At 42.1% G+C, this 14,413-nt stretch overlaps 1 protein-coding gene across 1 annotated transcript in view; it reads right to left on the reverse strand.

Annotated features, from left to right (window-relative positions):
- NOTCH1 (notch receptor 1) overlaps positions 1-14,413 on the reverse strand; it is a 99,154-nt gene that overhangs the window by 71,729 nt on the left and 13,012 nt on the right. The window contains exon 2 of the mRNA XM_085855155.1: positions 14,157-14,241. Within this exon, the coding sequence (XP_085711281.1) occupies positions 14,157-14,241 (85 nt within the window). The remainder of the gene's footprint in view (positions 1-14,156; positions 14,242-14,413) is intronic.

A 14,413-nucleotide genomic window follows, 5' to 3' on the forward strand; every position in this document is an offset into this window, starting at 1 on the left:
ATAATTTCCCAACCTCATCTCGACACTGTGTACAATAACTAACGACAGACAGGCGGGAGGTTCGTTCCCAACTCAACCCGCTCTGTAAGTGTCCCCTTTCCCTTCAGTATTGCCTCGCTCATTATTGATTTGCGCATTGGCCAGACATGGCTTCCCGCCTCCCCTTTATGCCCCCCCCCCCCCCACGGTTCTCTCCGTTGCAGCCGCTCCTGCTGTCTGCACACAATGCGAATCTCATTAGAAACTACCACCTCCCCTTGGTAGATTGAGCTGCATTGCAACAGACCTGAACAAAGACTTCCCTCCTTGTCTCTCCCCCTCCTTGCCAAAGTGTTTGCCACGGCACAAGGGACTGGTCCAAACGGCCAGGAGGTCAAACCTTTTGGTACTAGACTAACTATCTATCATCTTAATTGCGTTATCTCTCTGTCTCTTTGCCTCCATCGACGTTTGTATGCAACCCACGTGACCATTTCACAATGCTCCTTTTTGGTGGTGGTTGGTGATAATAAAGCAAGCGTGCGCACGCACGCACGCACAAAAAATGACAACAACCTATTATCCTGGTTACAGGCGATGGCAGTGTGGTTTATGGCATCCTGGTAAAGTGATAAACAGCTTGAAGTCAAGGAGTGAATAGGTTTTAACCAGGGAATTGATAATCCACAGAGTGGGCCCATCTTGCCGAGGCAGTATGGTAAAAACAAATGTTGTTTTTAAGATAACAGCATTTGACCGCATTACACTGGCTTGTCCAATTTACCGCATGGTCATTTTTTCTTCTGACATAGCAGATCAGGATTTGATTTGGAGGTCTACGAGTTTGGATAATGTGATCGCTCCATCCCGAGCAGGCCCACAGCCAATGCCCAAGAGCCTCTTAGGCCCAATCATTGTGCGTCAAGTCAAAATGAGTTTGGAGGCATGCTGTCGAACAATGAAGGGCATTTGGGCAATGGGGGATTGCGACGATGACGCTGGGAGGACAAGAAAGCCAGGCAGGCAAGGAGGGCGAGCCACGGGCCCGGCGTCGCCAGCTGCCGGGCCGCGTTGTGCCGCCCATTGCTGGGTGGCCTGGCGTACAAATCGTTACCGCGGAGACGGCGTGGCGATGCCGCATGGGCAGATGGCCTTTTGTGCGACGGGCGGGCGGGACAGGCTGGTGGAGGGATGCAAGGGGAGGAGGTAGAGTGGGAGCGCAAAGAAAGTTTTGCTCATGTGGGAAAATCTTTCAACAGGTCTGTCTTTCTGCCAACCAGGCTAATTCCCTTCACATCTCTTCCACTTCTTTCACCCCAACCACCCTCCTAACCCCTAACATCCCTCCCCCTTTTCAAGAAACTTGAAGTTGATTGTGGAGATGCCTGAACAGAACTGTCTTGTACATGACCCAGACAACTGAGCGTACATGTCTGACTCTGGTATGGTGCACATGACCCAGACAATCGAACATACGTGTCTGACTATGGTATGGTGCACATGACCCAGACAACTGACCATATGTGTCTTTGGTCAGGTGCACATGACGCAGACACCCAAACATACATGTCTATGGTAACATCGTGAAATTATTTTGCAATGTTGTACAGCAAATAAAAAAGTGAATATTGTTGGAGTTCAAAGGGGGGAATTAAGCAGAACGTCAATGAATGAGTTTTTTTTTTAAATGCTATGACAACAACAACAGCAACAGCAATCACCATGACGATAGGTGGACAATTCCATCAATAGGATTTCTCATATGATGGTTGATAAATCTTATGTTAACTGCCGTGTGAAGCAAATTAAAGCTGCTGACGTTTTGGCCATTTGGCCTTCATCGGAGCAAGAGATCACCTCCAACACTGATAACAATGCCTGAACTGCAGAACACATTAAAATGTATATATAAGAAAGTGCAAAGATGAAGGAAGAGGAAAAAAAACTGACAAATGGAGAAATAAATAAGGAAACACTCCAACACTAAATGAAAAAATCCTGTGAAAACTTGAAATCAAGAATCATATGAATCATCTTAATCATATTTATCATATTTATCTCCCCATTTTGTCCAAATTATGTCTCCACTCCACCAACATTGAGAGAAGACGTATTGCTTAAATTCCTGTTTCTTCCTTTCTTCAAACAATTACATTTCAACAAACATTCCTTCATTGCAGAGACAATCCTCTTCAAATTTGGCACGAATATACCTTAATCCAATACACACGGATCTCAAATAAACTTGGAGGTACCTTGAGCTAATGCACCAAGACCCAAATAAATGTGGAAGAACCTCGCTCCAATACACCCAGACACCAAATAGGCTTGGGTACCTCAATCCAATACACCCAGACCCCAAAAAGACATCTAGGTACCGTGAACCAATACACCCAGACCCCAAAAAGTCTTGGAGGTCCCTTGAACCAATATACCCAGACCTCAAATAGGCTTGGGTACCTTGATCCAATACACCCAGACCCCAACTAGGCTTGGGTATCTCAATCCAGTATGCACAGACTCCAAATAGACTTGGAGGAACCTTGAACCAATATACCCAGACCTCAACTAGCTTGGGGGTACCTCGATCCAGTACACAAAGACCCCAAATAGACTTGGAGATACTTTGGGCTAATGCATCTAGACCCCAAATCGATATGAAATATACCTTGGGCTACACACAAAGACCCCAAATAAACTTGGAGGTACCTTGGGCTAATGCACCAAGACCCAAAATAAATGTGGAGGTATCTTGGTCCAATACACCCAGACCCCAAATAGGCTTGGATACCTTGGTCCAATACACCCAAACCCCAAATAGGCTTGAATACCTTGGTCCAATACATCCAGACCCCAAATCGGCTGGGAGGTACATTGAACCAATACACCCAGACCCCAAATAGGCTTGGATACCTTGGTCCAATTCATCCAGACCCCAAATCAGCTGGGAGGTACATTGAACCAATACACCCAGACCCCAAATAGGCTTGGATACCTTGGTCCAATACATCCAGACCCCAAATCGGCTGGGAGGTACATTGAACCAATACACCCAGACCCCAAATAGGCTTGGATACCTTGGTCCAATACACCCAGAACCCAAATAGACTTGGATACCTTGGTCCAATACATCCAGACCCCAAAGAGGCTGGGAATTACATTGAACCAATAGATCCAGACCCTAAAGAGGCTGGGAGGTACATTGAACTAATACACCCAGACCCCAAATAGGCTTGGGGGTATCTCGATCCAGTACGCACAGACCCCAAATAGACTTGGAGATATCTTGAGCCAAAATACCCAGACAACAAATCAGCTTGGAGGTATCTTTATCCAATACACCCAGACCCAAAATAGGCTTGGCGATGCTTTGAAGCAATACACCCAGACTCCAAATAGGCTTGGAGGTATCTTGATCCAATACACCCAGACTCCAAATAGGCTTGGGGGTATCTTGATCCAATACACCCAGACTCAAAATAGACTTGGAGATATCTTGAGCCAAAATACCCAGACAACAAATCAGCTTGGAGGTATCTTTATCCAATACACCCAGACCCAAAATAGGCTTGGCGATGCTTTGAAGCAATACACCCAGACTCCAAATAGGCTTGGAGGTATCTTGATCCAATACACCCAGACTCAAAATAGACTTGGGGGTATCTTGATCCAATACACCCAGACTCCAAATAGGCTTGGGGGTATCTTGATCCAATACACCCAGACTCCAAATAGGCTTGGGGGTATCTTGATCCAATACACCCAGACTCCAAATAGGCTTGGGGGTATCTTGATCCAATACACCCAGACCTCAAATAGTGTCAAAGAGAATGGAGTTGGTGGGGGGGGGGGGGAGGTTGACATATTGCATTCGCTTGCGAATGTCTGTGATTAGAGTTTCTTTTTCTTCAACTCCTCAGCTTCCATTGTGTTGCTGCTCTTTTTGTCATTGGTTTGTGTCTTAAGACTTCACCAAGTTACCTGTATTTTTGGGGGAATGTCAATAAAATAATTTTGAAAGTTCAGGTATGAGGTTAAAAGTCCAATCATCGTTTTCCCCCACTTATGGGATGTGGGAGGCATAGCTTATTGGCAACATTTAATGTCCATGACAGGAAGCCCTGAAGATACCACGGAATGCGCTCTCTATAAATCAAGTGGTTTCTGGTGATGTTTTGCTTATGATAGTCTGTTTTCCTTGTCATATGTTGCGGTGTTTCAGGATTTTTGATTTGTCAAAATTGAAATCTGCGGAGTTTAAGAGAGACGTTTCGCGGCAATCTGTGGACTGATCTGCAGGGTCACACATTTCTTCGGTTTATTCAAACGAGTGATGGTGCATTCATCGGTCTTCTATGATCTTGGAATCGCTTTGGATTCTGCAGCAGTGTCATGGCAGTTAAAAAAAAAAACATCCCATTAGTTGCAAACGATCCATGATCTTGTGATTACCACTTGTCTAACAAGCACTTTCAGAGGCCAAGACTGATTCATGCACAATCATAGCCGACAAGTCGAGTATACTATATGTATATATATATATATATATATATATATATATATATATATATATATATATATATATATATATATATATATATATACACACACACACACACACAGTAGACTAGGCGTAAGTCGTCACCATCGGGACCGAGAAAAAAGTGACGACTTACGCGTATGCGAACATTCATGATGACTGTGGGGTGAAGGATGAAGTTGCGCGTGGCCTGGACACGTACGTGTGAGAGCCGACGATTGTACCAAAAGGAAAACACAATCCTCGGGGCATAGGTGGGGGTGAGTTGGTGAGTTGGAAAGTGATCAAGCAAAGATGGAATTCATGAATCAGTTTATCAAAAGTAAAGATAATGAACAATTCTGTAAGACAACTCGTATACCATCGGTGATGGTATGGTGACAAATTACATGACACACAGTCATCGTGGTGATGATTACCACTCAATGCCTATGTGTAAGTGAGTGCGGTAATGCACAAAACAAGCCAAGATAAAACCATCATCGGACTTCAACACTAAGCTCGATCGATCCTTTACTTCTTCGCGAAGTAATCCGTTATGTTTGACTGCCTCAAACTCTTGGGCATCTGGTGCATGAGAAAGGATTCAAACCGGTCATTGTATTCCATGATGTTGGCTGGGCAATCCTCCACCGAAAGCCAGTATCGGCCGAATATTTGGCCGAATCGGCCGAAACCGAATATTTGGCTGAGCCGACATTTGCCGAAACCAGATGATGAGCGCGTCATCGACATCTTCAAAGGACACACATTTCACGCATTTCACACTTCCCACCGGCCTCACGATCTTCTCCACTTGTCCAAATATCTTGCCCTTATTCTTCAAGATATCGTTCAATGTCTGCTGTTTGATGTCCAACTTCTCAGCTATGTCTGTTTTCTTCATCAGTGGGTTTGCCTCGCAAAACTGGATAATGTCGTATTTTTCTTGGTAGGTTTTAGTTGTAAGCTTACGCTTAGTCGCCATTGTCCTGCCTGCAGTGCGATCAACATGTGTACGCAGTTATAAATAGCCTATCACTGGCGGTGTACACCAATGAGCGAGCATCACGATTCCATGAAATCGGGCTTCTCATGAGGCAGCAGTTCCGTGTGACGAGTTAGGAGTGGTAATTTACTTGAGTTTCCATTACGTGGGAATGGACAACATCTGACGACTTAGACGAAGTGACGACTTAGAGATGACGACTTACAGAGGGATGACCCTTTATTCATAGGGATTTAACATGAGATAAATTCGGGACTTTTTGACGCTGCCGACTTCGGCGAAGTGACAAGTTACACGCTGCCGACTTACACCTAGTCTACTGTATATGTATATATATATATATATATATATATATATATATATATATATATATATATATATATATATATATATACATAATATATGCTGTATATGTATATCAAACTGTATATCAAACGTGGATATCACCGAAACTCCAAAATTTTAAATTATTCATACATAAAGTATATATATACAAGCCGGTAGGCAACATGGGTGGTCGCTACATAATTGCATACTAGTCAAACAGTTTTTGACGGATCGGGCTGAAACTTTTTGACAAACAGGTTGATTATAGTGTGCATAAAAGCGCGGTAGCAGATTTTTTTTATTTTCGAAAAAAAATATATAAATATTTTTCGGATTTTTTTCAAAAATTTCAAAGTCCCGTTGCGATGGACGGTGGCGTCCATAGCAACGGTGCTCAAAAGCGTACAACTAGATCCTGGTACAAACCTACCAGTCAAGTGTCATCAAAATCGCTTGACTCCTCTGGCCTCCAGAGCTGCCCATTACATACAGACAGACGGAAAACCTGAGAATAACGGAAGTCTTGCGACCACCCAATATATATATATATATATATATATATATATATATATATATATATATATATATATATATATATATATATATATATATATATATATATATATATATATATATATATATTTCACAAAAAGAGCAACTCCAACCCTGAATGCAACATGACACTGACGTCATGCACATAAAATGACCAACGCATCACCTCCAAAATAAGATTGCATCCGTGCGTCACTCAGGTCTTTGAAGACCAAGATTTACGGTTACAATTAAAGGAAAGCAGACTCGCCGATTGAGATTTCACCATTATTATGGGCTCGTCAGGAGGACATACTGCCAAATCGTTTATTTGTGACCATGCCAAGTTGGGAAAGTAAATATCTAATCGCCAAAGGTGATGAGGCAAGGCACAGGTCGAGTCGCATCACAGCAAATGCTGCGTGACCTATTAACAAGTGTCGTCTCACACACCAAACCATTGTATCTGCCCGGCTGATCACCAGTTAGGAGGTGATGTTGCACTCAGGAAGGATAAATTAAACAAATGTTGCAACTCCAACCTTAAATGCAACATGATGCTGATGTCATATGCATAAATTACCTAACCTCCCAACTGGTGATGAGAAGGGCAGAGACAATATACATACATACCCACAAACATACATAATCTGGGCTGATGTTGCTCAAAAAACAAAAGATGTGCAGCATATATTTTTGATCACAAGACCTTGGCTACTCTCACCACTCAAAGCCACCTCGTGGTGACGCATCACAGTTACACGTCACAACAAAAATGATACAAGGATGTTAATTCTACCTTTTGGGTCTGTGTTTGGATTTACCATCTCTTCGTCGATTATTTTTCATATCCTCAATAGTATTTGTAAATTTTTTCGAAGACAATGATATTAAAATGTGAAAGAAAGATTATGACAGCTCAGGGGGTTTTAACCTATGCATTTGGGCTTTGTGGTTACAAACCCCCCAAAACCTCACGGGGTACACAAGGTCGGCATTGACATATGACAAACACAACTAAAGTTTTGATTCTTCTTGTCCCATAAATTCCTCATTTCTCCCTGGCTCATCCCTTCAACCTCCTTTCCCATTTTTTCCCTCTCCTACCAAATTCTCTCACCTTCCCTTCTCTCCCACACCCACCCCCCTCTTTTTCACCACTGCATCACCTTACATACATAATGTACAGACCACCCCTATGGAGAAGTGGAAAACAGATAAATAAAGATGTGAAGAAATTTTGCCGCTGTGATGTAATAATACCAACTGAGAATATCAAAGGATGTGTAAGGTGAAGCAGACTGTCTGTGCACGAGATCAAATACAGTACGTAGCAGGTAACATGGTGAAACAGGTTCAACAAACAAGCAGGATGAACCTTCTCCCCCAGATCATTGAAAATGTAAGCACGTCCCTGCATGCACACCGTGCGCCTTACTGTCACTTACAAAAGGAAATAAATCTGCCTTTTCCCACAACCCCAACTATCCCGAGGAGCAGACGATGGCACGCGGTAATGGGCAGTTACACGGTGGGGATGTGCACAACCATTACACCTGGTGCCACCGATCTGACATGATGCAACTCTGAGCTGGTTACAGTTCACTTGCTATTTCCTTCAGTTGATTGGTCAATGTTACAAAATTATAAATCGTTCTGTGTGTATGTGTATGTGTATGTGTATATGGTGTGTGTATATATATATATATGTGTGTGTGTATGTATGTATGTATGTATCTGTGTATGTGTGTGTATATATTTGTATGGTGTATGTATGTGTGTGTATATATGTGTGTATGTATGTATGTATGTATGTATGTATATATGTGTGTATCTGTGTATGTATGTGTGTGTATATATATATGTGTGTATGTATGTATGTATGTGTGTATGTATATATGTATGTATGTATGTATGTATGTATGTGTCTATATTTGTATGGTGTATGTATGTGTGTGTGTGTATATATGTGTGTATGTGTATGTATGTATGTATCTGTGTATGTATGTGTGTATCTATGTATGTATCTGTATGTATGTGTGTATATATATTTGTATGGTGTATGTATGTGTGTGTATATATTTGTATGGTGTATGTATGTGTGTATCTATGTATGTATCTGTGTATGTGTGTGTATATATTTGTATGGTGTATGTATGTGTGTGTATATATTTGTATGGTGTATGTATGTGTGTGTATATATGTATGTGTGTATCTGTGTATGTATGTGTGTGCATATATTTGTATGGTGTATGTATGTGTACATGTGTGTATATATTTGTATGGTGTATGTATGTGTGTATGTGTGCATGTGTGCATGTATGCATGTATGTATGTATGTGTGTATATATATATATATATATATATATATATATATATATATATATATATATATATATATATATATATATATATATATATTTGTATGGTGTATGTATGTGTGCATGTGTGTATGTATGTGTGTATGTGTGCATGTGTGTGTATGTATGTATGTATGTATATATTTGTATAGTGTATGTATGTGTGTATGTATGTATATATGAATGTATGTATGTATGTGTGTATATATATTTGTATGGTGTATGTATGTGTGTATGTGTGTGTATATATTTGAGGCCCCACGAGGAGGAGTGATGTTACGGACACATCGGCCATTTTGGAGTTAATGCCATATAGCACTATTTTAACCCTTCCCCTATCATCCGAGCCTATCATCATCATATCATAAAAAAATGTCGCTTACATCACTCCTCCTTGCGGGGCCTCATATTTGTATGGGGTATGTATGTGTGTATATGTGTTTGTGTAATGTTTCTGTCTATAGTTGTATAATGTATACGAGGTGTGTTCAAAAAGTATCCAACCTTAATTTTTCGTATAAACAAATGAAGCTCTGGAGGCGTGGTTTGGTGCACGTATGTTGGCGATCCTAATCCGTATGCGTGAATATTTTCACGCCTGCAGAAGCTGTCAGTTGCCGACAGACCGCCGATGAGTGAGGAAGTGTAAGTGAGCGCCGTCGGATTTTCGTTTTTAACAAAATGGTGGAAAAACTTGAACAACGCAACTGCATCAAATTTTGGGTAAACTTGGCGATTCCCAAGTGGAAACGATCCGCAAGATTCAACAGGCCTTCGGGAACGAAGCAATGGGCACCGCACAGATAAAAGAGTGGTACAACCGCTTCAAAGATAGTTGCACATCAGTGGAAAGTTAAGTACGTTCTGGTAGGCCTTCAACATCCCGAAATGAGATAGTCATTGACCAAGTGAGGACCCTGCTGATGCAGGATCGTCGAATCACGATGAGAGAACTTGCAGAAGAGGCGGGCGTCAGCATTGGATCCGTTCATTCCATTGTGACTGAGGATTTAGGCTTCAGGAGAATCTCAGCGAAATTCGTGCCAAAGCTGCGAATGATCGAGAAGAAGCAACTCTGTTTGGAGATCGCACAGGACATGCTGGAGACTGTGAACAGCGATCCCAACTTCTTCCACACAGTGATCCGTCATTTTGTCAAAAACGAAAATCCGACGGCGCTCACTTACACTTCCTCACTCATCGCCGGTCTGTCGGAGACTGACAGCTTCTGCAGGCGGGAAAATATTCACGCATACGGATAAGGATCGCCTACATACGTGCACCAAACCACGCCTCCCTGGCTTCATTTGTTTATACGAAAAATTAAGGTTGGATACTTTTTGAACACACCTCGTATACATACATACATACATTTATCCATGTGAAGAATGTGTGAGAGAGAGAGAGACAGAGACAGAGACAGAGACAGAGACAGAGACAGAGACAGAGACAGAGACAGAGACAGAGACAGAGACAGAGACAGAGACAGAGACAGTGTGTGTGTGTGTGTGTGTGTGTGTGTGTGTGTGTGTGTGTGTGTGTGTATGTATGTGTGTGTATATGTATGTGTGTGTATGTATGTACGTATGTGTGTAGTTGCACACCACATCATTTGTGGGGTTTTAGCCAATTAAGTTGAGAAAAATAAGAGATTGATGGCCACAATATATAAATACCTGTCACATTCAGCAAATGACTGACACACACACACACACACAAATATATACACACATACACCATACAAATATACACACACATACACACAAACATATACACACACACATACATAAACACATACACATACACACACATAGACAATACAAATATATACACACACATTGACCATACAAACAAGCCGGTAGGCGGCCATGGGTCGCTGAGCATCCGATGACCTTTGACCCCTGATCTGAGTTAATCTAGTACCAAGTACTTACGAAATTGCAATCGAATCGGTTAACCCGTGAATGAGAAAGGGGGGCATTGAATGGTCATTTTGCCCGAAAAATGCACTCATTGACCTTTGACCCCTGACATAGCCGAGATAGGTCAATATGTCCTGAAGCAAAGTTGAAGTACCCATTAACTTTCATTCATATCGGTTAACCCATGTAGGAGCAAGGGGGCGTTGAATGGTCATTTTGCCCGAAAAATGCACTTATTGACCTTTGACCCCTGACCCAGCCAAGATAGGTCAATATGTCCTAAAGCAAAGTTGTAGTACTCATTGAGTTCTATGTACCTGTGAACTTTCATTCGTATCGGTTAATCCGTGTAGGAGCCAAGGGTGCCTTGAATGGTAATTTCGCCCAAAAAAATGCACTTATTGACCTTTGACCCCTGACCTACTCGAGATAGGTCATTATGCAAATGAGCAAAGTTGTAGTACTCATTATGGTCGAAAAGCATGTAAAGATTCATTTGATTCAGTTCAACCGTCTTGGAGCTAGTGTACTTTGAATTTTCAGCGGGAATGCTCAATGGCCCTCGGACACCCAAGTTGAGAGGGTTACCATTTGGAAACTATAAGATATAGAAAAAAAAAAGATGTCATATAGCAGATAGAGAATCACCTTAAGATTATGCATACCAAATCTCATGGGGTTCCATCCACTGATAATGACTCGGAATCAATTTGAATGAAAAGTACCGAAAATGTGGTTTGATATCGGAAATCCCCAAAGTTCGAGGGGGTGCTGTGGGTGAACAAAGATCTAAATCGAAAATCCGGCTCGATTGTTTGTGCACAATGCATTCCAGATGATTAGTGTGAATTTTCATGACCATCCGACCATAACCCTAGGAGGAGTAGCATTTGGCGCGAAGGCACCTCCAGCTCTCGCATATTATCGATTTTTGCCATTTGACCCCTGACCTAAGCAATATCGGTCAATATGTCCTGAGGCAAAGTTGTAGTACTCATTGCGTGCTATGAACCTGCAAAGTTTCATTCAGATCGATGCACTCACCTGGTCGCTAGGGGGCCTTCAATTTTTGGGCATACCCCATTTGTAGGGGGTGCTGCGGGAAAACTATTCAATATATCATAAAAACCGGAATATATTTGATAGAGCATGACCCGTAGATCATTCGTGCCAAATTTCATAAGCCTACATGGGATAATGGCTTTCAGAATTGATTTTGCGTGAACGGTACTGATTTTGAAGGTTTTTCCTCTGTTGCTATGGAACCAAAGCGTCCCTAGCAGCCATCACAATTTCCAAAGCACTCGGTCATAAGATGTACCTACCACCCGAGTTTGGTCAAAATCCGCCCAGGTTTACTACCAATTATGATGATGACAAACGAACAAACAGACAGAATTACTGACAATAAGGGTCACCTATTTCGGCGACCCGACATATACACACACATACATATACACACACATACATATACACACACAGACACCATACAAATATATACACACATACACCATACAAATATATACACACACATATAGATAGATATACAAACAACGAAGCATATAAATAACAAATTGGACTTGGTTCTTGTCTCAGGAAAGAACCATTGCTGAATGTCACACTCGGATAATTCATTCCAACGATTGAATCCCAGATCAATGGAAAATGCTGAGACAATGATCCATTCGGATTTCAGACGGATGTACATGTGTGCATCGGAGTGATCCATACATGGTGGTTTGAACCTCTACATTCAGTGTATGTTCATTTACATTATTGGAAGTCATGGTAAGAGTTATAAAATTTTCTTGATATCACAAAATTGTTTGTTGTATCTAATTGGCCTATTTACTGCATTTAATACCTCATGCATCATTACCCCCTCAGTGTAATACACCGTGACGTCATAGCAAATCTGTCATCATCTGGTGTTCACACAAACTGGCAAACAAAATCACTTCTTGGAGCACATTTTAAGTCCCCTATCCCTATTTTCCTCCCCTTCTCTCCCCTCTCACAGACCCAGTGAACCCAAAACCTCGAGGATTCACAGTGTCACGGCTGAACTGACATTGCAGCTTGCCTCATTTGTCAAACAGAGAGAAACAAGGAGGATTCTGTGGTCAGAGAAACAGGCCAAGCATTTGGAATACATGTGTGGGGCTGCTCAAGTTATCATTGCATGTGTCCTGGAAAAGTTCTTCAAAACCAAGTTATTGCTCCTGAGAGTATTTCACTGGAATTACTGTGGAATGAGTTTGATGATATGTCAGTGGATTTAATGTGGAGTGGGGTTGGGGGGGGTGAGGTGGGAGGGTGCAGGGAGGGGTGGTAGGGTGGGAGGGTGTGGGGCGGGAGTGGAGTGTGGGATAGTGGTGGGAATGGAAGCAATAAATTATTAAATAATACTGCATATGTGCACAAGCAAAAAAACAAGGTAAGATTTTGGTTTAATTAACCATTCTTGTGGAAGCCTCGACAATAACTTCTTCATCAACCCCAATCAATCCTACTCTCAGCCTGGTGTTGGTTTAACGGTTCAGGTTGCTGGCTTAATATCTTATGATCCTAAATTTTAGCCCCTGTTGAGCCGTTTAAATAACACCAGGTGGGGTTGACTCAAACGGTCATCCTTCCGAGGTCGGCGAAATGAGTACCAGCTGACTGAAACAGGGAAAACTGCACCAGAGACACAGCCGAGCTTCCAGAAAATGATGCAACCAACAGCTACAAGCTGAATACGAAGCAACAACGATCCTACTGTCTTGCGCCGTCGGCTGTGGGACGTTGTTTGGCCCTAGTCGTTCATAAGCCAGCTTGGTGGGCCTGATATTCGATCGACCAAGGAATAAATGAATTGCACAAATGGAGCTTACAGAATAAAAAACATGCCATGAGCAACGTATGAAATAGTGAAAAGAAGAAAGAGGGCATTGTAACACACACACACACACACACACACACACACACACACACACACACACACACACACACTTGTTGCCATCTTCACTTTTGTGATTATGTCCTAAAAGTTTTGCTATATTCAAACTAATATCACGACTCAAAGCATTTCCACCACCAAAAGTTCATCTGAAGCTCTGCCAGAATATTGAATATAATGTTTGAGTTTGCCCGAGTTGTATGTTTATGGGATCTACAAACATTCTGATGTTGAGTTCGAAGGTTACGCTTCACCGACAGAAGCAGCACCCTCGCGGGGAACTGAACACTTATCGGGGACGGGAAGTCGAATTGCCACGTGAAGGAGGGTGTGCCAGCAAGCTTTTCCTCTTTCCTGTCTCTGTTTTGGGGTTCAACAAAAAGGGACATTTCATTCCCTTTGCAAAGCCTACAGCAGCTCCATCCAAGCCTCACCAACAGAAATGGATAAATGGGAATTGTTGGACAGCCCCCTCCCCTTTCGTTACCACTTAATGGAGCTTTGAATGAGTTAGTGAATGCACAAAGGTAAAATGAAGGAACTGGGTGGCTCCGATGCCTTCACTTACACACAGGCTCCGGTACCGTTCCCCTGCCGACTGACGCATCGACCCCCATTGAGACACGCCGGTTCACCAACGAGGCAGTTGAGAGCTGCAGTCAAGAAGAAGAAAATGAACAGGTCAATTACTTGAATTTTAAATATAATTCAATGTTTTACATCCAATATATTTTTTTTAGGTTACTCATGTGTGACAGGTAACTTCGTGTTAAGATATAAATCACAACAAGACGAGACACCTCAATGACAAAAGAAGAAATCCAT

Source organism: Eptatretus burgeri, chromosome 14 (assembly GCF_056783735.1).
Source record: "Eptatretus burgeri isolate ZD-2024b chromosome 14, Ebu_testis_v1, whole genome shotgun sequence".
Classification (NCBI taxonomy): Eukaryota; Metazoa; Chordata; class Myxini; order Myxiniformes; family Myxinidae; genus Eptatretus; species Eptatretus burgeri.